This window comes from Podarcis muralis, chromosome 13 (assembly GCF_964188315.1).
Source record: "Podarcis muralis chromosome 13, rPodMur119.hap1.1, whole genome shotgun sequence".
In the NCBI taxonomy this organism is placed as follows: Eukaryota; Metazoa; Chordata; class Lepidosauria; order Squamata; family Lacertidae; genus Podarcis; species Podarcis muralis.
The window spans coordinates 12,605,752-12,631,078 of record NC_135667.1 but is presented as its reverse complement, the minus strand read 5'-3'; the positions used below and the strand labels follow the sequence as shown (position 1 = coordinate 12,631,078).

The 25,327-nt window shown below is 44.9% G+C and overlaps 2 protein-coding genes across 4 annotated transcripts in view; one reads left to right on the top strand and one right to left on the bottom strand.

Moving 5' to 3' along the window:
* SLC12A6 (solute carrier family 12 member 6) overlaps nucleotides 1-19,465 on the top strand; it is a 45,220-nt gene extending 25,755 nt beyond the window's left edge. The window contains exons 3-26 of one of the 3 annotated variants that reach the window (XM_028701578.2): nucleotides 1,681-1,725; nucleotides 5,429-5,526; nucleotides 7,843-7,974; nucleotides 8,676-8,822; nucleotides 9,223-9,277; nucleotides 9,763-9,893; nucleotides 10,103-10,344; nucleotides 10,687-10,901; nucleotides 11,238-11,396; nucleotides 11,824-11,922; nucleotides 12,079-12,136; nucleotides 12,888-13,062; nucleotides 13,145-13,263; nucleotides 13,340-13,438; nucleotides 13,764-13,883; nucleotides 14,400-14,504; nucleotides 14,711-14,879; nucleotides 15,454-15,649; nucleotides 15,736-15,905; nucleotides 16,006-16,137; nucleotides 16,727-16,834; nucleotides 16,916-17,115; nucleotides 17,660-17,793; nucleotides 17,948-19,465. In XM_028701578.2, coding sequence (XP_028557411.1) covers nucleotides 1,681-1,725; nucleotides 5,429-5,526; nucleotides 7,843-7,974; nucleotides 8,676-8,822; nucleotides 9,223-9,277; nucleotides 9,763-9,893; nucleotides 10,103-10,344; nucleotides 10,687-10,901; nucleotides 11,238-11,396; nucleotides 11,824-11,922; nucleotides 12,079-12,136; nucleotides 12,888-13,062; nucleotides 13,145-13,263; nucleotides 13,340-13,438; nucleotides 13,764-13,883; nucleotides 14,400-14,504; nucleotides 14,711-14,879; nucleotides 15,454-15,649; nucleotides 15,736-15,905; nucleotides 16,006-16,137; nucleotides 16,727-16,834; nucleotides 16,916-17,115; nucleotides 17,660-17,793; nucleotides 17,948-18,039 — 3,200 coding nt within the window. In that variant the 3' untranslated portion in view covers nucleotides 18,040-19,465. The remainder of the gene's footprint in view (nucleotides 1-1,680; nucleotides 1,726-5,428; nucleotides 5,527-7,842; nucleotides 7,975-8,675; nucleotides 8,823-9,222; nucleotides 9,278-9,762; nucleotides 9,894-10,102; nucleotides 10,345-10,686; nucleotides 10,902-11,237; nucleotides 11,397-11,823; nucleotides 11,923-12,078; nucleotides 12,137-12,887; nucleotides 13,063-13,144; nucleotides 13,264-13,339; nucleotides 13,439-13,763; nucleotides 13,884-14,399; nucleotides 14,505-14,710; nucleotides 14,880-15,453; nucleotides 15,650-15,735; nucleotides 15,906-16,005; nucleotides 16,138-16,726; nucleotides 16,835-16,915; nucleotides 17,116-17,659; nucleotides 17,794-17,947) is intronic. The other 2 variants (XM_028701579.2, XM_028701580.2) reach the window with 2 other exon arrangements.
* Nucleotides 19,466-21,193: 1,728 nt separating this feature from the next.
* On the bottom strand, nucleotides 21,194-25,311 carry EMC4 (ER membrane protein complex subunit 4). The gene is made up of 6 exons (XM_028702955.2): nucleotides 25,132-25,311; nucleotides 23,555-23,646; nucleotides 23,311-23,425; nucleotides 22,980-23,133; nucleotides 21,823-21,983; nucleotides 21,194-21,486 (listed from the first exon to the last, which is right to left on the bottom strand). Exons 2-6 carry the CDS (start codon nucleotides 23,638-23,640, stop codon nucleotides 21,451-21,453), a joined length of 552 nt encoding a protein of 183 aa, XP_028558788.1. The 5' UTR covers nucleotides 23,641-23,646; nucleotides 25,132-25,311; the 3' UTR covers nucleotides 21,194-21,450.
* Between the last annotated feature and the right edge of the window lie 16 nt (nucleotides 25,312-25,327).

Sequence of the window (25,327 nt, the reverse complement as noted above, 5' to 3'; positions counted from 1 at the left end):
ACCTTCCCTTGTTATTATTTTTGCACCTTTTTGCCAATACCAGGCCCACCCACAAGGCATAAGGTGTAAACATGCATAAACAGTAAGCAATATAATATATCAAAATAATAAACAATATAAGCTGCAGCAGCACACTTGTATTAACAAAACTTATTGAAACATAAAAAATTACAAAAGTGAATGGGCCTGTGTCCTCCTTGGGAGAGCAGGTTGGGAGTCCCTTCAAATTACTTTATGAATGGTTTTGTTCTGCTGTTTGCAAGTACACAGAATGCGTGAATGGATTGGTGCAAAAGCACTGCAACTATCCCCTAAATTGAATTGCTGGGTCTTCCTTTAGGATTCAAGTCAATTTTAACCCCTTCCCGATTTTTCATATACTTTTTGGAGATGGAAACCCTATGCCTACCCTAAAATGCACTGTGCTGTCTCTAGTCTCCTTCCCTTGGTTATCACAATCCGTTTTTAAGGTAGGAAAATGAAATGATTCAAGCAAATCAGGTTGTTGTGATTTTCCCCCTCAAAAATTCATTGTTAAATGGGTTTGACACCGCTCCACCTGTATATTACCAAATCTTTGCCTTCTGGGTCTGGGGTGTTTGCATTTTTATTACAAGAAACCTCTCTAGAGAATTTGAGGCTCAATTTGTCACAGAGTCAGGCAGATCAATAAAGAAGGGAGACAGTGTAGCATTCCCTAAAGGGAATTTATTTTATTTATTATTTTATTTTATTTGTTTATTTAATTTAAAGGAAGACTTTGGAAAATTAAACCAAAAGTAGGGAATTAGTCTCCTGCATTAATTACTGTGTCAGGTAAGGACAAACATACATAGAATGATGTTTATCTGAATAAAAAAGAGGGTGGGTAGAGATTCCCCCATAGCCCAGTCAACAGTAATCAAATTCAGAGGTGGAGAAGATATTGGGGAGAAGTCAACACCCATCTTGCATGTCTAAACTGTAATAAGAGTGCTGTTGATCTTTCCCACCACCATTTTCACAACATTGAAGGACCCCAGAGTTCCGGCCACACTACTCCCCACCCCTACAATCTGATCACTCCAGCAGGCCAGCCAAGTCATAAGCTATAGAAAACCACTCTGTCCTGGGGAGGGGAGAGGATGCTAGCTAGTGGTCACAAGTGACAACCACTATGCACATGAAACAAAGCTCATTCACAGAGGCTGAATCAACATATCTTAATAGTGGTAGAGGGTGGGGGGAGATACTGATATGATTCTGTCCTGTTGATTTTGCTGGCTTGCCTTCTCAACACAAAAAATTACTCCCTTTCCCCAGTTGTCCATTACCATAATGCCTGAACAAAGCCCGGTGGGGGAAAAACCCTCCTCTCCCCTTTGAGTTACAGAGTGTTTTCAATGGTGTGTGGGAGGGAAAGGAGATAAATACTTTTCTATGCTACTTGAAAGGCTTATGAATATTCTACATTTCCTCCCCACACCCCGTTGCAGCTATTCTTGTTTTGAAATCACAGCTTAAGACACTTATTTTTTTACTCCTTACTATTTTTGTTGCTGATTGTGATTGCGGGGGAAGAAAGCCATTTTTGAATCTTGGGGAAGTGGGAGAGAGAAACTTTAGCCCATCACTTTATTCCCTCATTCTCCCTTTATTTTGCGATTCATTTTCTTTCCCGTTTTCTGTTTGATTTTGCAGATGTGAGTCAAACTTCCGTCACAGGGGAACAGTATCAGCTCTTAGGTACAGTATTACAGGAATTTTGTGTGTGTGCAGTATATATGTCTCCTGTGTCTATCAGTGTTGCCCATTGTTAGACAAAGGTGTATGTGCCCCATTGCTAGGGGACAGGTGAAAAATAAGTTCTCTGTGTGAATGCATGTGTGAGAAAGAATGACTAGTAAAGAAAATGGTATATGTGTGTAACCATCTTATGTTGAAGGCACAAATGTCCCTGTGTGTGTGTGCTCTAGGGCAGACCTGTAGATAGCCACTCTACTGGTTGCCTGTGGCAAGTATTATCCAGATGAATAGGGCACTTCATAGAAGTTATTGTTTAAAAGCCATAAATTGCTAGCAAGTACAGACTTGCTGGTAATTTTTGTAGGCTGTTGAAAAACTGCTTTAGGCAAAAACCTTACTGGAATGCTCTTGTTCAAACTAGATTTTTATAGCATTTAATTTCAGCCTAAATTCTTTTCACCAAGGGATGGTAGCCGTCTCTCTGTTTACAGTGCTCTTGTTTGAAGATCGAGGTGACATTGAATTCAGACCTGTATCACATCTAACACTAAGAAGTGTTGTCCTAACAGGGATCTGCTTTATTTGATTGTTCCAGAATAACAACCTTTGAACTCACTGCTGTATTTTATACATTTGAGGGAAGTAATCCTTGATGGTTTAAAGACAGCCAATGATCTTTGTAAAGATCAAGGATTCTTGACTTGGAATAGCCGGTTGCATAAGTAGTAGCAGGATTGTTATCTCTGGTATGTCATAGTTAGTGCATTTAAGGTACCCTGGAGACATAGTAAGCAGGGGTAAGCTGCTGAAATACTCAGGAACTCCTTGTTCCTATACACTGAGGATGCTATCTAATAATAAAAATTCAGAGAAGCTTCACACTTGATTTGAATAATGGATTCTGCATCTTTTTTTAAAGAAAACCCCAGAAATAATTTCCATTAATTTCATTTGCCTTTTCCCGTATACAGCTGGCCTGTTGCCATGATTTGTATCAGTGCTTTTTCACTCCTGTAGCCAGAACTGGATGAAACATCTCCTGAGCTTTATTATCCGCTTCGTTCTGAATGTTGAGGGAAACAGGGTGTGGTGTTAATCCAGCCCAGCCAGATGCCAAGATTCCATGCCTCAGGGTTGTTGGGTAGGCCCCAGTAATAAATGTTGTGGTTCCTTGCTTGCGGACAAGCCTGTCTTTATGATTTACTAATTTTTTGAAGAGCACCCAGCCCTAGAGTCTGTTCACTTACATATCTGCATTCTGTGAGATGGAGCTGGAGGGGAGAGAGGGATGTTTTCTCACGTGGCACAGATAGATTTAGAGTTCAGGGGCTAGCATATGCTGATGGTTTAGAGAATGGGCACCAGGTCTCTGCGGTTCTGTTTCTGGATATATGGATCTGATGGGGTAGGAGAGAAATGAAGGCAGCTAGTAAAGCAGGGTACAAGGAGAGATTGGAATTCCTTATTCTCAAACATTGAGACAGTTGGTATAGTTTTTAGCTTTCATGGTTACACATAAAGTTGGGAAAATATGGTAAAATTGCAAAAAGGACTGTAAACAAATAAAGGCTTAGGCTACGTGTACAACATACATGTAAAGCACCTTCCACACACACAAAACTAATCGGAGCCATAGGTTTTAAGGATGCTGAGACTTGTAGCTCTATGAGTGGTAACCTATAGTTCCCAGGATTCAGGGTGGAGGGTGGCTTTAAATGTGCTTTAGATACATGATGTGTACACAGACTTTGTTAGCATTTAAAACTGCTGTGATTTTTAACCTTCATTCAAGGACTGAGTACAGCTTTTCACACCTGAAGCACTTATAAGAACCTTACAGGAGGAGTTATAGATAGGTAGCCGTGTTGGTCTGCCATAGTCAAAACAATTTTTTTTTTTCTTTCCAGTAGCACCTTAAAGACCAACTAAGTTAGTTCTTGGTATGAGCTTTTGTGTGCATGCACACTTCTTCAGATACACTGAAACAGAAGTTGCCAGATCCTTCTATATAGTGAGAAGGTGGGGAGGGGTATTACTCAGAAGGGTGGTGGGAATGGGTGATTGGCAGATAGCTGTGATGAGCCTGTTGACGACTCTTAACGACTGCAGTAGGTGTTACAGGAAAAAGCAAGGGGTGAGAAGGTGAAAAATGGCTTTGTCATGTATAATGAGATAAGAATCCAATGTCTTTGTTCAGACCAGGTCTCTCCATGGTTTTAAGTTTGGTAATGAGTTGCAATTCAGCAGCTTCTCTTTCCAGTCTATTTCTGAAATTCCTTTGTAGCAAAACAGCTACTTTGAGATCTTGGGCTCAATGTGGTGCCTTCCATAGTTCCAGTTACAGATAGGTAGCCGTGTTGGTCAAGATCTCAAAGTAGCTGTTTTGCTACAAAGGAATTTCAGAAATTGCAACTCATTACCAAACTTAAAACCATGGAGAGACCTGGTCTGAACAAAGACATTGGATTCTTATCTCATTATAAAGCCATTTTTCACCTTCTCACCCCTTGCTTTTTCCTGTAAGACCTACTGCAGTCGTTAAGAGTCGTCAACAGGCTCATCACAGCTATCTGCCAATCACCCATTCCCACCACCCTTCTGAGTAATACCCCTCCCCACCTTCTCACTATATAGAAGGATCTGGCAACTTCTGTTTCAGTGTATCTGAAGAAGTGTGCATGCACACGAAAGCTCATACCAAGAATTAACTTAGTTGGTCTTTAAGGTGCTACTGGAAAGAAAAAATTTTTTTTTGTTCTTACAGGAGGAGTACAACATGCCCCTCTTTAATTTGGAACACACCCTGTTCTTGAAAATTACAGGCAAACAGCTTTCAAGTACATGCAATTTAAATATGCAAATTGCCATTGCCGTCGTGCTTGTTAGCCTTTTCCTTACTGGTGAATTCAAACTATTGCATTTGAGGGAACTTTTCCTCCATATGAGGCTGTAGCACAACCATGCATGTAAGTTTGCTAAACTTGGCTGCTTGCCTGTCTGTCTGTCCTTCCAAACACCAGGGGGAAAAAGAACCTCCAAAGCTGCATGGGACTCCCTTGCCTTTCCCTTCTGTCTTGGCAATGGTATAAGGCAAGGAGAAGTGAATGCTTGACAGCAGTATTACTCAGATGATCTTTCTAGCCTCATATTCCTTATTTCTGTGTAGCGTATTTCTCCCCTAAACCCCTTGCCTGCTGCTCACTACAGACCCCACTCATATGGGGACAATAGTAAATGCCCTGTGGTAAAAATTAGTGTCAGCAGCTGAGCAGGCAAGTAGCTCATTATCTGAAAAGATCTAGGGTAAGGAGGGGGGAGCAACTTTTCATACCAAGTGGACTGCAAGAGTACTTTGACAGGGAACCCGTAAGCCGCATACTGCCTTGTGTGTGCTACCTTCCAACGCCCGCTAAGTGAAGCGCTGGGCTTTGGAAAGGGGACACAAAGTCCTGTCAGGGTCCTTGAACCTTCACTCATCCCTTCCCAAATCCCAGCACCTTTCTTACCTGCTTTCTGAAGGCAGCGCAAGGGCTGTGGCTGGGTGTAGGCCACCAAAAAGGCCGTGATGGACCACCTTGATCTAGGGTGTTTCTCTTACTTTTCCCACTGCCCAGATAGAGCTCCAATAATCTAAATGTATGCGCAGCACTAACTCTTTGCTGGACTACTCCTTTCCTTCCATTTGATCTCTCTCTTGTTGCAGATCCTGGTCACAAGAAGGATCCTCATAATGCCTATCTCAACAATATCAACTACGAAGATGGCGATGAATTCTTTGACAAGAATTTGGCACTTTTTGAGGTGAGATTATTGTTGGTGGGTTAGTTCTTCCTGCCTTTTGCCTTCCTTCCTTCCACTATATGTGTCCATATATGTATTAATCGGTGTTAGAAACAGATATGAAAACTAGGAGCTAAATGGCACCTTAAACCTAGGTTATGGGTGCAACAATGGAATGTCTAGGCACAATTTTTCAATAACAGTAATACAAAGCTAAAAATGAATAAACTGCAGCTAAAATATTATGTTCATTTTTCACATGGTCTAGTTCTTCCCCTGCCCACTCCCCTAATATTCTTAAGAGGGTCTCTTCTCCAGTCTCCAGAGAGTAGCTGGAAGTGGGGAGGCAGAAAAAGCTCCTCTTTTCCTTCCACTCAGCAATTTTAATCTGAAATCTTAGGCACAGTGCTGTGCCTAGAGCTCAGAAACTGCCTGCTCTAATGAAATTCCCTATTGCAAAATGCACCTAGAACTATGGGAGTTTCGAACACTGGTTTAAATCCTTCCTTATAGCATAGCCTTTCATGATAGCTGGTATTATGTCTGCTCTGTTTCCCAAGGCTATGCATGGTTGTTGTTTTTAATTCCGCAAAAACACAGAAAAAGTTGCAAAGGATTGGGAACTGTGACATGGGAAATTGCATCTTGGAAATCTTACGTCTCTTTTATTTTTTAAAGGTTATTTTTAAACTCTCATAGCTGCAGCGATGGACTTGAAAATGTATAGGCAGGGGTGAGAAATCTCTGGCCCAGGGATGAACAACCTGCAGCCCACCAGATTTTTCTGGACTACAACTCCCATCAGCTCCAGTCAGCTAGCCAGTGATCAGGGCTGATGGGAGGTGTAGTCCAACAACATCCGGAGGTCCGCAGGTTGTGCACCCGTGCTCTGGCCCATGGGCCAATCTTGACCCACAGAGGGTCCAATTTGGCCCATCAGACCTTTTTCCCCAAGCTGCACCTACTTGCCAATCAGCTGACATTACTTGGTGATGAGGTTCAATCCTGATGGAGGCTGCTTCACTTTACTGCAATGAATGCACTGGCAATGCAGACTTCTCACCCCACCCCTGTGGGGAATGAGCTGGCAAAGCAGGCCCCTTTGCTCATCAACTGGTAATCAGAGTATTGAGTCCTACTGGACTGAATGCATTGGCAAATCAAATCCCCCTCCCCACTAGCCCCCAGCTGATTTTGACAGGTGGGTAGGATGGCCTTGTTAGTATTTGTACTGTATTTGTTAGAAGATGTGTTTTACAAAAAATAAATTGTATTGGGGAAAGAAAACCAATATACAGTGGACCTTCTGGATACGAATTTAATTCATTCCGGGGGTCCATGCACACCCTGAATAATCTGTATCCAGAGGTGGCACTTCTGCACATGCGCGAGTGGCGAAACCCGGAAAAATACTTCCGGGTTTGCCACTTTCGCAACCCGAAGTTTACGTTACTTGAGAGTAACGTAACCCGAGGGTCTACTGTAATATAATGTAACATAATGTAACAGCTGCAAAATCTTGTGACTCCAATTAAGGTCACAGAAACGCTGAACCATTGCTTTGTTAATTGGTTAACTCCCTTTAAAAGTGAGCCTGTATGTGTCTTTGGTAGTGATAGGAGGGGTGGGAGTTGGAGGTTGGTTGCTTTGCTGAGCGTGGAGGAGACTCCAACAACATACTGCCGGAGGAGTTGGTAAGGACAGACAAACTATAATTTCTGCACTGCTTCAAAGGAGTTTTAGAAGCAAGAAGAGCCTCTCATGGGTTCAAGAGAGTGAAATACAATGCATCCAACTCAGTATATATGTATAGTAACTTGTAATAGTGGCCATCCTGCCAGTAAAGAGTCATCTTCAGAGTATTGTGTGTGGGGTCTACTTCATCCCTAGGGCTTTGAGGGTGAAACCTCTGTATCACTCTGCATAAATCAGAAAAATAGCTAACAACCCCACAGCATCACAATGTCAGAAGATCGACAAGGGTGGCCCTGCTTACCTGTCAAGGTGGGCCCATGGGGTGTGGGGAAAAAGTTGTCCCACCCCTGTGGCAGAGGAAGGAGGTGCAAATTGATCAAAGATTGCAAATTTGCCTAATTTAGCAAAATGTAATATACAGATTGCAGAATTCAGAATTTCTTGGCGTATAAGTTGTGGGGTTTTTTTTTAATGCTAAGGTTACACCAGCCTGCTTGTACCCAACCCATTTCTGTCATATTCTGCTATCCTATGTCTTCATTCCCAAACTACTATAACTATGCTAATGACTAGTGGTTTTTTGCCTTAGGAGATTTTTCATATTAAGTTTTAATGTCTACTGCCATCCTTTCCACTTTGCAGGAGGAGATGGACACCCGGCCCAAGGTGTCCTCCCTGCTCAACCGCATGGCCAATTACACCAACTTGATGCAGGGAGCCCGTGAACATGAGGAGGCTGAGAATGTCCCTCCAGGCAAGAAAAAAGCTATCAAGGTAAGGAGCTTGTTGATAGTGAGATACGTAGGCAGTTAGAGGTGGTAAGCATTTGAAGGTAGTGAATGTCCAAAACATTCAGAGTTGATGCTTTCGCCATGGCTGCCCTACAACTATGGGGCTTCCCTTTCCTGGAGACTTTCCAGAACAAAAAAACTGTGCTTCTTGAAGTTTAAAACACCTTTTTGTTTGACATGGATTTTAGCCGCTGGTCTTAAGGGAGCATGAGGTAAACCTCAAAAAATATTTTTGATTTCTTGACATTTGTTTGAAATTTGTAGCAGCCAGTTAAAAAATAAATACATCAGATCAATTAAAAGCCCTGCTCAGAGTTATGCAAAATGTTCGGATTCCTAAGCCACCGAATCAAGCTCTGAGGTATCTGAGTAACCAGGTACCCAGGATTATTCCCTAGTCCTGTGAGCAGGGCTTTAGTTTTTATGTGTTGCCTATTTGCAATTGATTTTTAATATGACTTACTATATGTACAGTTTAGTGCTGTTACCTGCTCTGCACTTGGTGGCTGGGTTTGTCTGGGAATTCAAACAAAGGGGTGGGATTGTCAAAGAGAAAGATATCTGAAGGTCTGAGTAGCAGAGATGTTGCAGGTATTTAAATCACGTATGCAAAGGATGAAGAGCAAGGTAGGGGCAGCAAAGTGGAGTAGGTTTGGTTTTGAGAGTTTGTCCTTTTCCTTCCAGTCTCCACAGATGGGCACATTCATGGGAGTCTATCTGCCTTGCCTGCAGAACATCTTCGGGGTGATTCTCTTCTTACGGCTCACCTGGGTGGTGGGTACAGCTGGCGTGTTGCAAGCCTTTGCCATTGTCCTCATCTGCTGTTGCTGTGTGAGTTCCTCTCTCCTACTGTCTGAATTTTGTCCTGGTTTAGGGGTTTTAATGTCTTAGAGAAGAAGATTGGAGTGAGCAGTCTGGACCACAGCATGGAGATGGGGGCTAAATCTTACTTTGTGACTTTAGCAGGCCACAGCTGAGATCCTAATGTAAAAGTCATAAGATTACCCTTCTTCCCATATGCATCCAGCTGTGTCATGAGGCCAGTGATAGATTTTATTTCCACAACTTGCCAGATTTTCTTTAGCTGTAGTTGTATCTTATGGGAAATTGCCTATTGTCCTATCTAACAAGAGTATAATTGCACAACCTAATGAATGAAAGCCCTTTTTCATTCATTTCATTTTTGTGTGTTTTTCTTCTAAATCCTCCTGTGGACTTTTCTCCTCCTCAGACTCTGCTAACAGCCATCTCCATGAGTGCCATTGCCACCAATGGAGTTGTGCCTGGTGAGTACTTAATATCTAAAGAGCCATCTTCTCCCACACTTCCCTGCCCACCAAATACATTCATCTTCAAAAGCAGCCCTGAGTGCTCTCACCATCAGAACTTAACCAAGTAACTACTTGGGAAAGGTTCTTTTCTGAGGTGGTGCCCAAATGGTGGAATTCTTTCCTTAAACTTGTTCACCAGATACCAATGCAATCTATGTCAGATGACGTTCATCTTGCCATAAAAACACAATGCCTTCTTATAGTATTTGAGATCCACATAAATGACTGCTTTGTTTTGTGCTATTCATCGGCTAACTCAGTTGATCATAACTTGTTGGTTTGTTTAATTTCATTTGGGTGCTGTCCTGACAAAATTCTAGAAATAAAAAGTTCCTCTACAAGCAGATGTTTAGGATGTGTAGGGAGTGCAAATGATAGCCCTTTTCCCTATCTGCAAAGTCTCTTGACCTCCTACCCACTGCTTTATTTCCTCTTCACAGCTGGGGGTTCCTACTTCATGATCTCACGAGCTTTGGGGCCTGAGTTTGGAGGAGCTGTTGGACTCTGCTTTTATCTGGGCACCACCTTTGCTGCTGCAATGTACATTTTGGGAGCCATTGAAATCTTCCTGGTAAGTGTTCTGCTCCCCTAAAATTAACGAGATGCAGTGCTCCATAGTTGTGAAACAGGTGCTATTCCACACGGCTGTGGCCACTTCCAAGCAGCCTGACACCCTTGAGCGGAGTGAGCACTTCTGCTAATCTTGCAAAATCCATGTTTTTCCCCTCTATCTGCTGACCTTTCTAAAAGTGACATGTGTCTCTTTCTTCCCTCTCTCAGATGTACATTGCCCCTGAGGCAGCCATCTTCCATAGTGAGGATCCCTTGAAGGAGCCAGCAGCCATGCTCAACAACATGCGGGTGTATGGCTCAGCCTTTCTAGTGATTATGGTGCTGGTGGTGTTCGTGGGTGTACGCTACGTGAATAAGTTTGCCTCTCTCTTCCTTGCCTGTGTCATCGTCTCAATCCTGGCCATCTACGCTGGTGCCATCAAGTCCTCTTTTGCACCTCCCGACTTCCCGTAGGTTATCAGCATACTTGGATATGATTAATTGTGATACTTGGATATGATTCATTGTGACTTCTCTTTTAATCAGTCTGGGATGTCGCAGATCCTACAAGAAGTTGTTGGAATATGTAGTTTTGTGAATGTGCATAGAGTTGTCTGTTCTGGGGAAGGGTTAGGGATCTTTGGTCACAGTTTTTTACAAGACTGCAACCATCTCTCCATAGTTAGATAACTTCATTTTCCCATGCCCTTGGGCAACTTAAGGGTTGGGACTCTCAAATTTGTTTGTGCATGCCTTGGCCTCTTTATAGCCTAACGGGTTTGTTCATCTTTTTGTGTCTCCTCTCCATTCAGCGTGTGCATGCTGGGGAACCGCTCTCTCTCCCGGCACCACATTAATGACTGTGCCAAGACGGTGGAGCGTGACAACATCACCCAGCACACTGTCCTCTGGGAGTTTTTCTGCAATGCTACCAAGCACCACAATGCCTCCTGTGATGATTATTTTCAGCACAACAATGTCACCGTTATCCAGGGTATCCCAGGGCTGGCCAGTGGCATTATCACTGGTGAGAGATACCTTTCCTTCCCTGTCAACAGTAAACTTGGTTTTCCCCATGTTGGGACAATCCAAGAGGTGTCCTACACGCTGTCTAGATAAACAGCCATTTCCCTTCCCTCCCTAATTGAGGGCCTGTGTCGTGTAGTGGCCAGAAATAGCAACTGGGTGTCCTTGAGACAGTTACCACCTCTTAGCCTAACCTATCTCTTAGTTTGCAAGAAATTTGTAGACCACTGGAGGAAGGGTGGGATGATGATGATGATGATGACAGCAATAATTGTGGTGGTTCTGGTGGTAATAATAATAATAATAATAATAATAATAATGGTATTGATAATTGCAGAGAATCTTTGGAGCAGCTACTTGGTGAAAGGTGAAATAATTGAGAAACCATCATTGCATTCAGCTGATGTGTGGGGAAGCCTGAATCAGCAGTATGTGCTGTCTGACATCACCACTTCCTTTACGCTTCTTGTGGGCATCTTTTTCCCTTCAGTCACTGGTAAGAGCTACGTTGTTGCTATGTATTGTTCAGAGGTGTCTCCAGAGGCAAACCGTTCCAGAAGTGTAGATAGCCAACTTTTAATCTGGGATGCTTATACTTAAAACACAGGTCTTTCTATGGACTCTTGCAGCTCTCAGCAAAGCACCCTCTTTCAGCCTAGGAGTAAGGACTTAATATTGCCCCAGCTGTGAGCTGGACTGGATGCAGTTTTGTTGCTGCTGTTCCCCTCTAATGGCCCAGTTTGATGCAATATCATCTTTCTTCATATTGCCCAGCATAAGATCAACTATTTTCTTTTACATCAGGGTAATAGATCATATGCAAAAATTATTCAAAGGTTCAGTATAGTTTCTTAGCAGTACCTCCTTTGGTCACAGAATTTTGTTTTCTTGCCCTCAGAAAATCTATTTTTTTGTCTTCACAGGAATCATGGCTGGATCAAATCGTTCTGGAGACCTGAAGGATGCCCAGAAATCCATCCCCATTGGTACCATCCTGGCTATTCTCACCACCTCCTTTGTGTGTATCCTTCCTGGCAAATGTAGGGTCAAATAAGCAAGGGGTGGATAAGGGTGGGATGGAGGAATTTGGTGCCTGTGTGGGAAGGATGGCTGCCCTTTTGCATCCTTCGCTTTCTTGCAAGAACATCTTACTGCTCCTTGACCATTTGACACATCAGATCTTAGCAACGTAGTGCTGTTTGGGGCATGTGTGGAAGGTGTCGTGCTCAGAGATAAGTAAGTAGTAACTTTCCCTAGTGCCACAGTTCTCAGATATAAATCAGATGTGAAATTTCTATTTTGGATTCAAATTTTAAGCTGTGTTCTTAAAAGGCAGTTATGGCTACTTACCTGGATGGCTTTAAAAGCAAATTAGACAAATTCATAGAGGAGAGAGCTGTTAATGGCTACTAGCTACTATGGCTGTGCTTTGACTCCACAGCTGTAGGCATTAGTGCTTTTGAATACCAGTTGATGAAAGCCACAGGATGGGAGATTGCTCTTGTGCTTGAATCCTGCTTGTGGGTTTCCCACAGGCATCTGGTTGGCCAATGTGAGAACAGGATGCTGGACTAGATGCGTCATTGTGACTAAAAATGTGGGGCCATTTTTAGGGGCAGAGTCTCAACCCTTTGGCACATATTTCTGGCCCACTCATTTCTCAGCCATGCTGGGTACATGCTGTTAGCCTGGATCCAACCCACAGAAAGGAAGCTGGAGAGAAAACTAAGGCTGCAATCCTATATCTGCTTTCCTGGGAGCAAGTCACATTGAACTGACAAAACTTATAGGATTGTACTGTTAAGTTAGTTGCATCTATTCCTTTTGAAACCAGTGGAACAAATGCAACTAACCTAGTTTGGATCCAATCCTGCATCGTCTGATTTCTCTGTGTGCTGGACCATTTGTTTCTGCTGGATCTTTGTACTTCTCACTATTAGCCCTTAGACAGATACCTAATGGCCTCACTTTTGCTTCTATTGGATAGGTTTGGTGATACAGTGAAAGGGAATCTGGTGGTCGGGACCCTGTCCTGGCCCTCCCCTTGGGTCATTGTCATCGGTTCTTTCTTCTCCACGTGTGGAGCTGGGCTGCAGAGCCTCACCGGCGCACCCAGACTGCTACAAGCCATAGCCAAGGACAACATTATACCCTTCCTGCGGGTAAGAGTGACAACCGCTAATTGACTTGCTGCTGGAAAAAAACTTGGTTGTCCCAAGTAATTTGTTTCCTTATTCACTCTAGGTATTTGGCCATGGCAAAGCCAATGGAGAACCCACGTGGGCCTTGCTTCTGACAGCAGGCATTGCAGAACTGGGGATCCTCATTGCCTCTTTGGATATGGTAGCACCCATCCTTTCCATGTAAGTGCCATATTTATCATGGGTTAGAGTCTCTAGGAATTGTACACAGCTGAGACTATTTTGTGTTCTCCCCTAGGTTCTTCCTGATGTGTTATCTCTTTGTCAACCTAGCCTGCGCATTACAAACTCTGCTACGCAGCCCCAACTGGAGACCCCGCTTCCGATACTATCACTGGTAAGAGGGCCACACTACCTAGTGAGTGGGAGGAGGAAGAACATTGGCGGGTACTACAAACGGTGTGTGTGTGTGTGTGTGTGTGTGTGTGTGCAAATTCAGACTCCCGAGTTCTACGTCCTGCTGTGCAAAAGGAATGGGGTTAGCATAAAATGAGGGAATAGGGGCTGGACTCCTGCCCTGTGTATTTGGTATGTCTGCTGACAAGTACAAAAGGTTCTCTTAAATGGAATACAGCACCCTTAGACTCTGGGCTCACATTTTAAATAGCAAACGAAATAATAGTCTGCATGCTTTCCTCCCTTCCCCCTTTCTCTTCTTGTAGGGCACTCTCCTTCATGGGCATGAGCATCTGTGTGGCACTCATGTTCATCTCCTCCTGGTATTATGCAATTGTTGCCATGGTGATAGCTGGAATGATCTACAAATACATTGAGTACCATGGGTGAGTGTCTGTAACCTTCCAGAGCTCTAGGATTCTAGCCCTCTTTATCCAGCCTCTTACTCCACAGCCGGGGAACAGCAGGGGGAATTCCTTGCAATCACACTCACTCAGTCTCCAGTTGGGTGAGAGCAGAATCATTTCCTTTATGGAACTGTTGCTGAGATCGTGAGGGTGAAGGTTTGGTTGTGGGTTTTTTAAGGCTCAGGCTCTGGAAATAGACGGTTGCAGCCAGAAGTTTTGGGGCTTCTTACCTTCAGTTGCAGGATTTTTGTTTTCTTTTTGTGAGAAATGCAGGTCAGAGGGCATGAAGGCTTGGAATCATGATCCCTTTCTTTGAATGTTGAGGGTGGAAGTCACCACACCTGGCCTCTTTTGTGATGCAGCCTTGTCCTCCTGCCTCCTGCATGATTGCCTTGGCTGCATTTCCCCCTCTGCCAATGCTTCTGGAAAGGAGGGGCACTGAGTGACTTGGCTCTCCTTGAGCTCATTTGGCTGAACATTTTCTGCATCCCCCAGGGCCGAGAAGGAGTGGGGCGATGGCATCCGTGGCCTGTCCCTCAGCGCAGCCCGCTTCGCCCTGCTGCGTCTTGAGGCGGGGCCACCCCACACCAAGAACTGGAGGTAGGAAGAGACTTGATGCTTCTTTGTTTTGCCATGGGCTGTGTGTGCCACATGCAGAGACCTTGTGCATGCATACCTGTATTTGTGTGCATGTGCTGTGGAGTGCTCCAAACATGCACACAAATACGCTCTTCTGGGTGGCAGCCTGAACCCACCTGCTACTTTGCTCCTTGTATGTGCATTTTGGACTTTCTTTTCTTTCTTAGGCCACAACTGCTGGTGCTGCTAAAGCTGGACGAGGATCAGCACGTGAAGCATCCGCGCCTGCTCACCTTTGCCTCTCAGCTGAAAGCTGGAAAGGGCCTCACCATTGTGGGCTCCGTCATGGTGGGCAACTTCCTGGAGTGTTACAGTGATGCACTGGCTGCCGAGCAGGTGAAGCCCACTGCTACTCACTGGATTTCATAGGTCAAATAGGAGGTGTAGGCACTGGGGTTGATCTGGCAGTCAGGCCATCAGACTTAGAAGCCCTACTTCCTGATCCTAAATGTAGAGGACAGTTGTGGTCATTCAGGCATAATGAAATGGGATTATTCTTTTCCAATATTCAGCAGATGCAAGAAATGTAGGAAGCTGACTTATACTAGTCAGACCATTGTTGCCTCTAGCTGAGTATCATTCACACTGACTATAGCAGTGACTCTCCAGAGTTTTAGACAGGGATCTCTCCTTGCTTTACATGGAAATACCTAGGATTAAACTCCATTGCCGTATTAATTCCTGCTGCAGAAACCTCCAGTATATTGATTTTAGAGACCATTTTCTCAGTAATATCCCGTCTCCATAATGCCTTCGACCCTGAAGGACAATCTTTTAAATACTTAACCAACTTAAGTGAGTTGGAGTTCAGCAACACAGGATTTCACTGTGGCAAAGCATTCACCGGGTTGGGGCACAGAGTGCTCTCCATGCTAGTGCCCTCTAGCAGCCTTAATGTTTCTTGTTTCAGACCATCAAGCACCTGATGGAGGCAGAGCGGGTGAAAGGCTTCTGCCAAATCGTGGTGGCTGCCAAAGTGCGAGAGGGCATCTCCCACCTCATTCAGTCCTGTGGGCTGGGTGGCATGAAGCACAACACGGTTGTCATGGGCTGGCCCAACGCCTGGCGCCAGAGTGAGGATGCCCGTGCTTGGAAAACCTTCATTGGTAAGGCCTCTCCCGTAGGGAGGTGAGAGCGAGGGCTTCCTGGTCAAGGGATCCATATTGCATTACTCTCTCTTTCTACCCTGCAGGCACTGTCCGAGTGACTACAGCTGCTCACCTCGCCTTGCTTGTGGCAAAGAACGTGTCCTTCTTCCCTAGCAATACAGATCCTTTCCCCGAGGGGAGCATTGACGTCTGGTGGATTGTTCATGATGGTGGGATGCTGATGTTACTCCCTTTCCTCCTCAAGCAACACAAGGTGCTGGCGGCGGGGGGGGGGGGTATCACTGGGGGAGATGAATCAGAGGGGAAGGTAAATCGGTAGATGGGGCTGCTAACTCTCTTTTCCCACTTTAAAGGTGTGGCGTAAATGCAGAATCCGCATCTTCACTGTAGCCCAGCTGGAGGATAACAGCATCCAGATGAAGAAGGATTTAGCAACCTTTCTCTATCACCTCCGCATTGAGGCAGAGGTAGAAGTGGTGGAAATGGTGAGAGACAAAACAGGCAGAGGAAGCCAGGAGGGGTTAGGGGCATTAGTTGGTTTTTGTTTTTCCTGTGGTCAGCAACTTAGGCGTCACACAGTCAAGGGCAGGACTTGGAAGATTGATTGGTTAATAGAGAAATGAGGCAAGGGCTTGGACATATGTTGGATATAAGAAGCTCTTCCCTACCTACTAGAAACCATACCCTGATGCCCCCTGTTTTTTTCAGTGTTCACCTATAACTTCAGGCAAATTGTGAATTGTCTTCCTGTCATCTCTCCCCTCCCCTCCCCTCCCCTCCCTAGCCACAGGGCATAGCTACTCAGATCTTTGTTTTACCTGTTCTCTGCCTTTCAAAGAAATTACTAGTTCTTGCTTTGTAAGCCACAAAATTCTGTTGCTCAGAGCATATCTACAATTGTGAAGATTCCTAGAGAAAGGCACACAGACTAATGCATGCATCCAGTTCTGCCATTTTGTTGCACTAGGAAGAAATCTGGGCATTTTTGTGCACTCTGAATGTACCAGAGCTGGCCAGAGGACAGATCGCCTTGGCCGCACTCTGTGTATGAGTTTACACTTTGTCTCCCAACAGCATGACAGCGACATTTCTGCCTACACCTATGAGCGCACGCTGATGATGGAGCAGCGCTGCCAGATGTTGCGGCAAATGCGTCTCTCAAAGACGGAGCGGGACCGAGAGGTGAACTGGGCTGGGACAAGTGGGAAGGGGAAGGACTGAAAGACTAGCACTTCCTAGTTGCTTCTTCACTGATCTTCCTAGGTGCTCCCCACACAGGCGCAGCTGGTGAAGGACAGAAACTCGATGCTGCGGCTGACGAGCATTGGCTCAGATGATGACGAAGAGACTGAGACTTACCAGGAAAAGGTGCACATGACGTGGACCAAGGACAAGTACATGGCATCCCGAGGGCACAAACCCAAGACCTTGGAGAACTTCCAGGATCTGCTCAACATGCGGCCGTAAGAATCTGCCAAGTCCCAGGACACTTCAGCCCATTTCTGTTCACTTGACTCTTTCCTGAAGTTCTGTCCTGCATTTTATGGCTTCCTGAATCCTCTTGGATAGTAACAAATCTTATTCTTTTTTTTTTGTTCAATCCTAGCATGCTTTGGGGTCACACTTCTGCTTCTCTGTGGCAAGACCACCTTTGACACTTTTCTTTAGGGTTAGGAGTCAAGAGACAAATGTCCTTTCTACTTCTTCACAGCTCCAGCTGCTTCAATAACCACACCATCAAATGTTACATTATTTCCACTGCTTCTATTTTGGCAGCATAAGGTCATTCAGTTTGTTTCCCATCTCCAGTGTGGTCCAGACCCTGTTGGCATCTTAGATTGCTGCAGCTGCCATATTGTATCCATTCCCTCCTCCAATCCATATGTGTCTTAGTGCTTTCTCCAGTTTTCCAGAAGCCAGATCTCTGAGCCAAAACTTCCTGCAAGTGTACATCCATAGGCATGCCTGGTCTTAGTGACAATTTGTCTCTTCCTTCCTACGACCCAGGGACCAGTCCAACGTGAGACGTATGCACACAGCTGTGAAGCTCAATGAGGTCATAGTCAACAAGTCCCACGATGCCAAGCTGGTACTGCTCAACATGCCAGGCCCACCACGTAATCCTGATGGTGATGAGAACTGTATCCTTTTCTGCAGGGTCCTGTCTTATGCTGGGATGCAAGAAGGATTGGAGGTGGCAGCAGGACTAGGGTATGTGTGTATAAGAGAGAGAGAGAGAGAGAGAGAGAGAGAGAGAGAGAGAGAGCTATTTCCTTGACTGCCTTCTAACTGCAGATATGGAATTCCTGGAGGTCCTTACAGAGGGGCTGGAGCGTGTGCTGCTTGTGCGGGGTGGTGGCAGCGAAGTCATCACTATCTACTCCTAGGGGAACTAGGAGGGCTTCCTCCTGATAGACTCTGTTCTGTCAAATTGACATCTGCTTCCTGCCTGTCACCACCTGCAACTTGATCTCCCAAGGAGAGCAGCTATCAGTGTCACACCTCCTATGCTTTCTTTTCCCTGTGGCAGTTTGGGGTTCTTCAAATGGGGTTATTTCCCCTATTTGGAGACTAGAGTTGACATTTCCCCATGCCTTCCGTAAAGGTACATGCCGGAAACTGCATAAGCTTGTCACGAAAGGAGATTAGACTGGATTGGGCTGGGAGATGGCTGGATCTTCCCTTTAAAAAGCGTAGGACTAGTGAGGCAAGTATTACTTTGGAGGGATTAAACAGAGCAAAAACGTAGGTTGCTTCCACCTTAAGAGTTAACTACTGCTTCTGCCCTCTGGTGGGCATGACAAAAATGGAGCAACAGGGTCCTCCTACTGCAGAGACTGTTACATTTCATTGTTGAATCAAGAAGAGGAGAAATGATTGCTGCTTGGAGGACCTAGAGGGAGGGAGATGCAGCCTCCATTGTGCCACTTTCTTCTGGTCAGTGCCAAAGTCTTTCTGCTTTATTTCCCTTGAAATCAAGGGGAGGGACAGCATTTAGGAAGATGGAACTGACTCCTACAGTACTTATCTCATACCCTAATCCCTTGAGGGATTCCAAAACTCAAACTAATTGTTGGCTGGGTGTGGGGGGAAGAGTTGACTCTTAAGCCAGGCTGCAGGTGGCATATTGATGGAGGGACATACATAACTGTTCTACTTTCTTTTCCCTATGGTCCTCACACTCCTATCTGGGCAAGGAAGCTAGACCAATTTGCCAGGTCCTTCACTGTAGCGTCTGGTTGCTGTTACAGGTTGAGAGGAAAAGGAGACGGCAGCCTCTCCTTTCTAAACCATAGAAAGAGAAGTAGAGCAGCAATATCTCCTGACCTTTGTAACATGCCCTCCCTGCTCCCAAGTGGCTACCCTTCTCTTCCCTCAAGCTTGGGCCAGAGAAGGCTATTGTGACCCTACCTGTGTCTATACTGAGGACCCACAACTTGCTGTATTTTGTGAGTGTTGGGAAATAAGTCCTTCCTACCCCTACAGAAGCAAACACTGGAAAAGGTGCTGTGCTGTTTTGTCCAACCCAATTTCAATGACGGATGTCTAATTCTCCTCCTCCTCCCACCACTTTGCTCAAGTATAGTATGCAGGGACCACTCCTCTTGGGGGTAGCCTTAAAGCAGATTCAGCTCCAGCCTCTCCTCCACTTTTCTTTTAAAAGGGAAGTTCATGTTAAGTTCCTCACCTCTTATTTTGGGGGAGGTCTTTTAATTTATTGGGGGGGATGACCTTGTTTACATACAGCATCAAGTTTTGGGGTGTGATTTTTTGCTTCCTGAATTATGTAAAGAATAAACTTTTTATATATAATTCTTTTTTTGAAGTTGTGATGATTCATTATGTCGTATTCATTCAGTCTATACTCGCTATTTTCGTGAAAATGTTAACTGATTAGCTTCTGGTATATAGACCTATACTTGGGTCCATTCCAGTCTGGCTATGGCACTGAAACTGCCTTGGCTGCCCTGGTTGATGACATTTGCCAGAATAAAGGCGATGCATACAAATGGCAGCGGCAGTCAGAGCAATTGTAGGCATCCCCCCCCCCCCACAATAGCCCAACAACTCTGGGCAATCTCCCATTTACTTAATTTGGGGTCCCAAAAAATAGGGGTTGTCTTTATACAAGGAAAAATACGGTAGTTATGGGAGGGTACTGTTTAGCACCATGGGAGGTGTCATGTGGTGTCTCACAGGGTTCTATCTTCACCTGCACGCTGTTTAACATGTATATGATGTTGGTCATCAGGAGAGCTGGAATGAAGTATCATCAATATGCAGATGAAACCTAGCTCTCTTTTACAACAAACAAACAAACAAAAAATTTGGATTTGACATCCCGCTTTATCACTACCCTAAGGAGTCTCAAAGCGGCTAACAATCTCCTTTCCCTTCCTCCACAACAAACACCCTGTGAGGCGAGTGAGGCCGAGAGACTTCAGAGAAGTGTGACTAGCCCAAGGTCACCCAGCAGCTGCATGTGGAGGAGTGGGGAAGCGAACCCGGTTCACCAGATTACGAGTCTACCGCTCTTGACCACTACACCACACTGGCTCTCACAGTTATATATTTATTTATTTATACTCCATCTTTTTCTCTGACGGGACTCAAGATAGCATACAGCTCTCTCTCCCATCAGGATGAGGCGGCAGCTGAGGTATTAGACTGGTGCTTGGAACGGGTAACAGATTGGATGTTGAGCAGTAAGTCGAAGCTTAATCCTGAAGACAGGTGTTGTGTCCAGAGTTCTTATGTCATAGGAGGTGGGGAGACTGTCTATTCTAGACAAAGGAGATGCAGGGCCATGCCTCTGGCAACACAGAGACCCTCCCAATATTGCTGTCAGGTTAGGGACCCTTTCTGCACAGGCCTCTACATGCATAGCTTTCTCCAGAAGCTGGAACTATGCACAATTGGCAGGCAAAGGTGGGGTGCTCAAAGGCATGGTTTTTCTACATATTTTACCTTTTCATCTGACTAATATTTGAAGGGCCCCCCTGTGTGCTGTGTATGAAACAATAGTGCCTAATTGTGAATATTTTCAAGGCACTTAAGCGTCACCTCTCACCCCAAGTGCCTCATGCCCTTTTCCAGACTATTAAGAGCCAGGAGCACCGTATTTACTTGAATGTAATATGCCATCGAATCTAATGTGCACCCTCATTTTCATGACATAATTTGGCAAAAAAGGTGTGCATTGTTGTTGTTTAGTCGTGTCCAACTCTTCGTGACCCCATGGACCAGAGCATGCAGGTGCGCATTACATTCATGTAAATACGGTATGTGGAACAGAGGAAGCCGCCTTCCTTATACCAGCTCATCTAGCCCTGTACTAGCTACTGTCCCTGGCTCTCCAGCACTAGAGTTCACCTGGCACCTGCTCTTTTTCTAAATGGAGAGTGTAAGAACCTGAATGTGTGCCATCACAAAGTATGATCAATACATGTACACATTATGTAACATGAAAATGAATGCTGAATTTATCAGCATGTAAAGTGTCCTGTACCCATTTTCAAGAAAGCGGTGTAAACATTGAAACACATGTGCATAACATTTTATTCTGCTTTCACCACAACGGGGAAGGTGAAAAGAGCATGTCAGGATAAGCCTTCTGCTCCTCCCTCGGCAGAGAACATCAGTCTTTCACATTCTGTCTGCATCTTCATCTGCTATTCCACATAGCACCACCACGTAATTAGGACCCAGCAGTCTTATTAGGAGTGATGGCAGACGAGTATTCTACAGTAGCGATCCAGACATCTAAAGCAGCAGTTGGTTTCTGGAACTGGGTTGGGTCATAACACTAGACCCCCACCCGTGAATTCCATGCGCTGGCCATAAAAAGAAGGAAGTGTTGTCAATAAACCTGAGCAAGCATCATCATAGCTTCACGGTCCTTAAAATAAGGCCCCCAAGCACTGGGACAAAGACTATGTTAAACATCCTACCATCACTGCTTTAGTTTTAAGCACTGAGATTTTGTAGCAATAAGAATCCAGAAGCGACTGAAGTGCTGTTCCATGGACATTGGTACAAAACATCCCCATCCCCCCAGCCTTTTAGAGTACACCATGGACAGTTAGAACATGTCATCTGAGTGGGGAGGGAGAAGATCACCTCCATTCATAAACACATATTCTTCAAAATGTCAGACCCTCCATACTCACCTCGGGTGGCTCAATAAAAGCTAGCCAATCAGAGGCATGAGTTGGCAGCAGCCCCATTGATTGGCATTTGTAAACCGCTAATGCCAACCCTAAAAGGTTGCCAATTAGGTATACCAGGCCCTGCAGGAACTTCTGGCTTGAACTCTCAAGTAATTTGAAGGCTGTGGGGACAGCAGAAAATAAGTCAGAGGCAGACCACAAACATGCAGCACAGGTCCAGCTTGCTGGCCTGTTTTCACTTCTGAATATTTAGTCAAGCAAGGTACAGTACTAACTACAACAGAGTTAACATCTGTTAGCATGTTAGAAAACTATCCACACAGAGACAGAAAAGATACCTAGCCATGAATTTCTACCCTAGAGGGTTTAACCGTTCAGTCGCATGACAATGGATGAACCCAGTTAAGCATTTCCTGCTGTTGAGGAAAGTTAGTGAGCAGAAGGTTCATCAAGCATTAGGTATTTATACTGAAGAATCCACTTCTGAACACCCACACTTCAGATGAAACGCTGTATATGAATTCTCCAGGCCTATGTATAGCATTTTAAAACAAACTACACAGTGCATAGCATTCTCCACTTCTATTGGTGCTAGATGATTGCTTAACTTCAATAATAGATTTGCAAGAACCCCTGAGATCTGCACCTTTTACCCGGTAAGTCCAAACCACCACTACAAATGTACATTTATACATTTTTGTATTACTTTCTCCTAATTACTTGTTATCCTCTAGAGGATCGCAGGGCCATATACTGTATATAAATTCCCACCGCATTTATTCTTGCAGCAACCCTGTACATCTCTAGCGGATAAATTCATGCACACATACCTCATTCACACAACTGTTCCTGGATGACCATTTGGGGATTGTATGAAAAAACGGGAATAACCATTGCTTGCACCAAACCACCATACCTTGCCCCTTATGTCTAGCTATGCATGTGCAAGAACCCTCCCTCACTGGAGGAATCCTTCAATTCCTCATGTACACTGATGCAATCCAAACTGGGAGCACTTTTACCATCCCTTCTGTTGGTGTGTACAGGACTATTTTGCATTTTCCTCAAATTCCCAGAATGCAGTCTTTTCAACTGGGATCACAGACAAATCCCATGAGGCAAGAAATGAAGAAAGCTTGGGATAAAAACACACTTACTGGCAGAGATGGACATGAGTGCTTGGATGGGCCTCCAGGCCATCATACAGACCATCATAGTGGGGAAGATGGAGATTGTGTTGCCTGCCATGTACATGATAAATAAGTTCATAGGGATTTGCTTCAGGGGGCCCAGAGCAATATCCCAGCAGCGCTGAAAAGGTGGAAGAGAAAAGAAAGTAGAATCAAAGAGCAAACTTTATTCACATTCACCTTGCCTTCTTCAAAACTCACATGAAGAGGGTATCTGGCTCCAGTGTTCTGCACAGCACAGAAAACCAAGAGATCCAGTGGCCACCCCCACCCCACCCCAATTCTTGCACTGCACTACCTTTTCTACTAGGATGCGATCCGTTTCCTGGACGCTTGTGTCTGGCACCTGCTTGTCTGAATAGCCGATGGGATAGAGGGTGTCTCCCTGGCCACCGCTCCGATCACTCCGGCCTCTGGCAAGAGAAAGGCATGGGTCATATCTGAGCTAAATCCATATACCTGCCACAGACAGAGCTACCCCTGGAATCACGCTAACTGCTTACACCAGGAGACGATATAGAGATCTCCAGTTCAGTACATACCTGCTCCCACTGCCTGGACCACTCAACTCAATGGCCCATTTGAAACGCCGTCCGCGGTTGGTAACTAGCCCCCCAGGGGTGCTCATCGCTGCCTAAGGGAGAAAAGAAGGCGTAGACAGATACTAAAAGAGAACCTCAACCAGAGGTTGAAGACCTAAGCAGCTTGACCCTTCTACATACTTCCAGTGACTCCCAGGAAATCACAAGCTTCTCCAATGCACCCTGCCTCCTTCCAGCTCTGATAAAACAATCATTTCTCAAGTTAGGGGCTAACACTGAAATGGAACCCAAGAGGACCCTGGGTTTGTAGATCATGTCAGCTAAAGATTCCCGGAGTGGTTTAGGATGAATTGCAAGGTCTCAGCCTCAATTCCTTATCTCCAAAACAACGTGAAGTGCATCATATAGAATGCAGGATGAAATGTCAACAGCAGCCTAAGACACTCTTCTCTGTCCCAATCCCACACAACTTGCACACCCTGATAAAACTATCCATTTCACTTGTGTAATAGTATTTCTGATCATCTAACAAATCCACCTTCACACTTCCCTGCTTCTCGTTTACCTATTTCTCTGTATCCTCAAATCAACTTGCCCCTCACAATCCACATAGGAATCTTATCAAATAGCCCTTTAAACCAATATATGCCCTGTCTCCCACCTACAGACCTGATAAAACATTCAGTCTGCTCTCCCAAACTACAGTCTCTGAGCTGTCATGGGGCCTCCCCTGACACCTTCGAAGCACCCCCATTCTCAGCTTCCCTAACAGTTATGAAAGTCTGATCCTATTCCTTTCTCAGGGTTGTCAGTACCATTAGGCAGAAGTAGCTTATTGTGAGCGCTGTGGCAGCCCATTGTTGTTGATATCTGCTGTACTATTATATGCAATGATTATTGGGGACAGATTTATTATTATGAATTATTATTATTTTACTGATTGCAGCAAAACATCTTAGGCCAGCCTGGCCCTCCTTTCAATCCAACTCATGCATCCCATGACTGCATTCTTTTCTCCTTCTCTTCCCTTGACCCACAGACCCCATCGAAGGCTTGCGGAGAGGACACTTTCCACCATCAAGCTTTCCTAAGCCACCGCTGCTACGTATTCCAAATAACGTTCTTGCTGGGTTGATCACGTACCAGCTTTTGCTCACTGTCAAGCCTGCTTGGAGGCCTGGTGTCAGGTCTAAAGGCAGGGTGCTCCAAGCACGAAGAAGAGCTCATTTTCAGCATATAATCGGCATTACATGCAGCACATTGTTTGGACCGACGTGAGGGAGAATCAAAGTAATAATGCGCATTGTCTCTTCTCCCCAGAATAATAATAGTAACAACAACAACAACAACAACAATAATAATAATAATAATAATTATTATTTTGAGGGGGAGAAAAAGATATAGGATCGATATAATATCTGGACTCGTTGCTGTTGTCACTAAGAGGGGAACTGCAGCTTCAGGCGAAGGAGCCAGTGGGGAGGGACAAAGATACCACCCCCTCCAAACCAGAATCGTCCTTCCCTGCAACAAAACCTGCTGGGCCCTCGGAACAGACCCTGAATAGGATCGCCTACCTTTGACGTCCTCGCTGCCTCTTCGGAAACACTCTCGCCCCGCTGCCTCTATGGCCCCGGCCGCTTCCTGTTCCTGTTTCCGGTGACGTCACCAAGAGTTGAAACCATGGCAACCCCTCTCCCCAATCACATCGCCCTTTAGGAGAGAAAACGATTCCCCAATAGTAAAAATAATTTGCTTTGCATACGTGTGCGT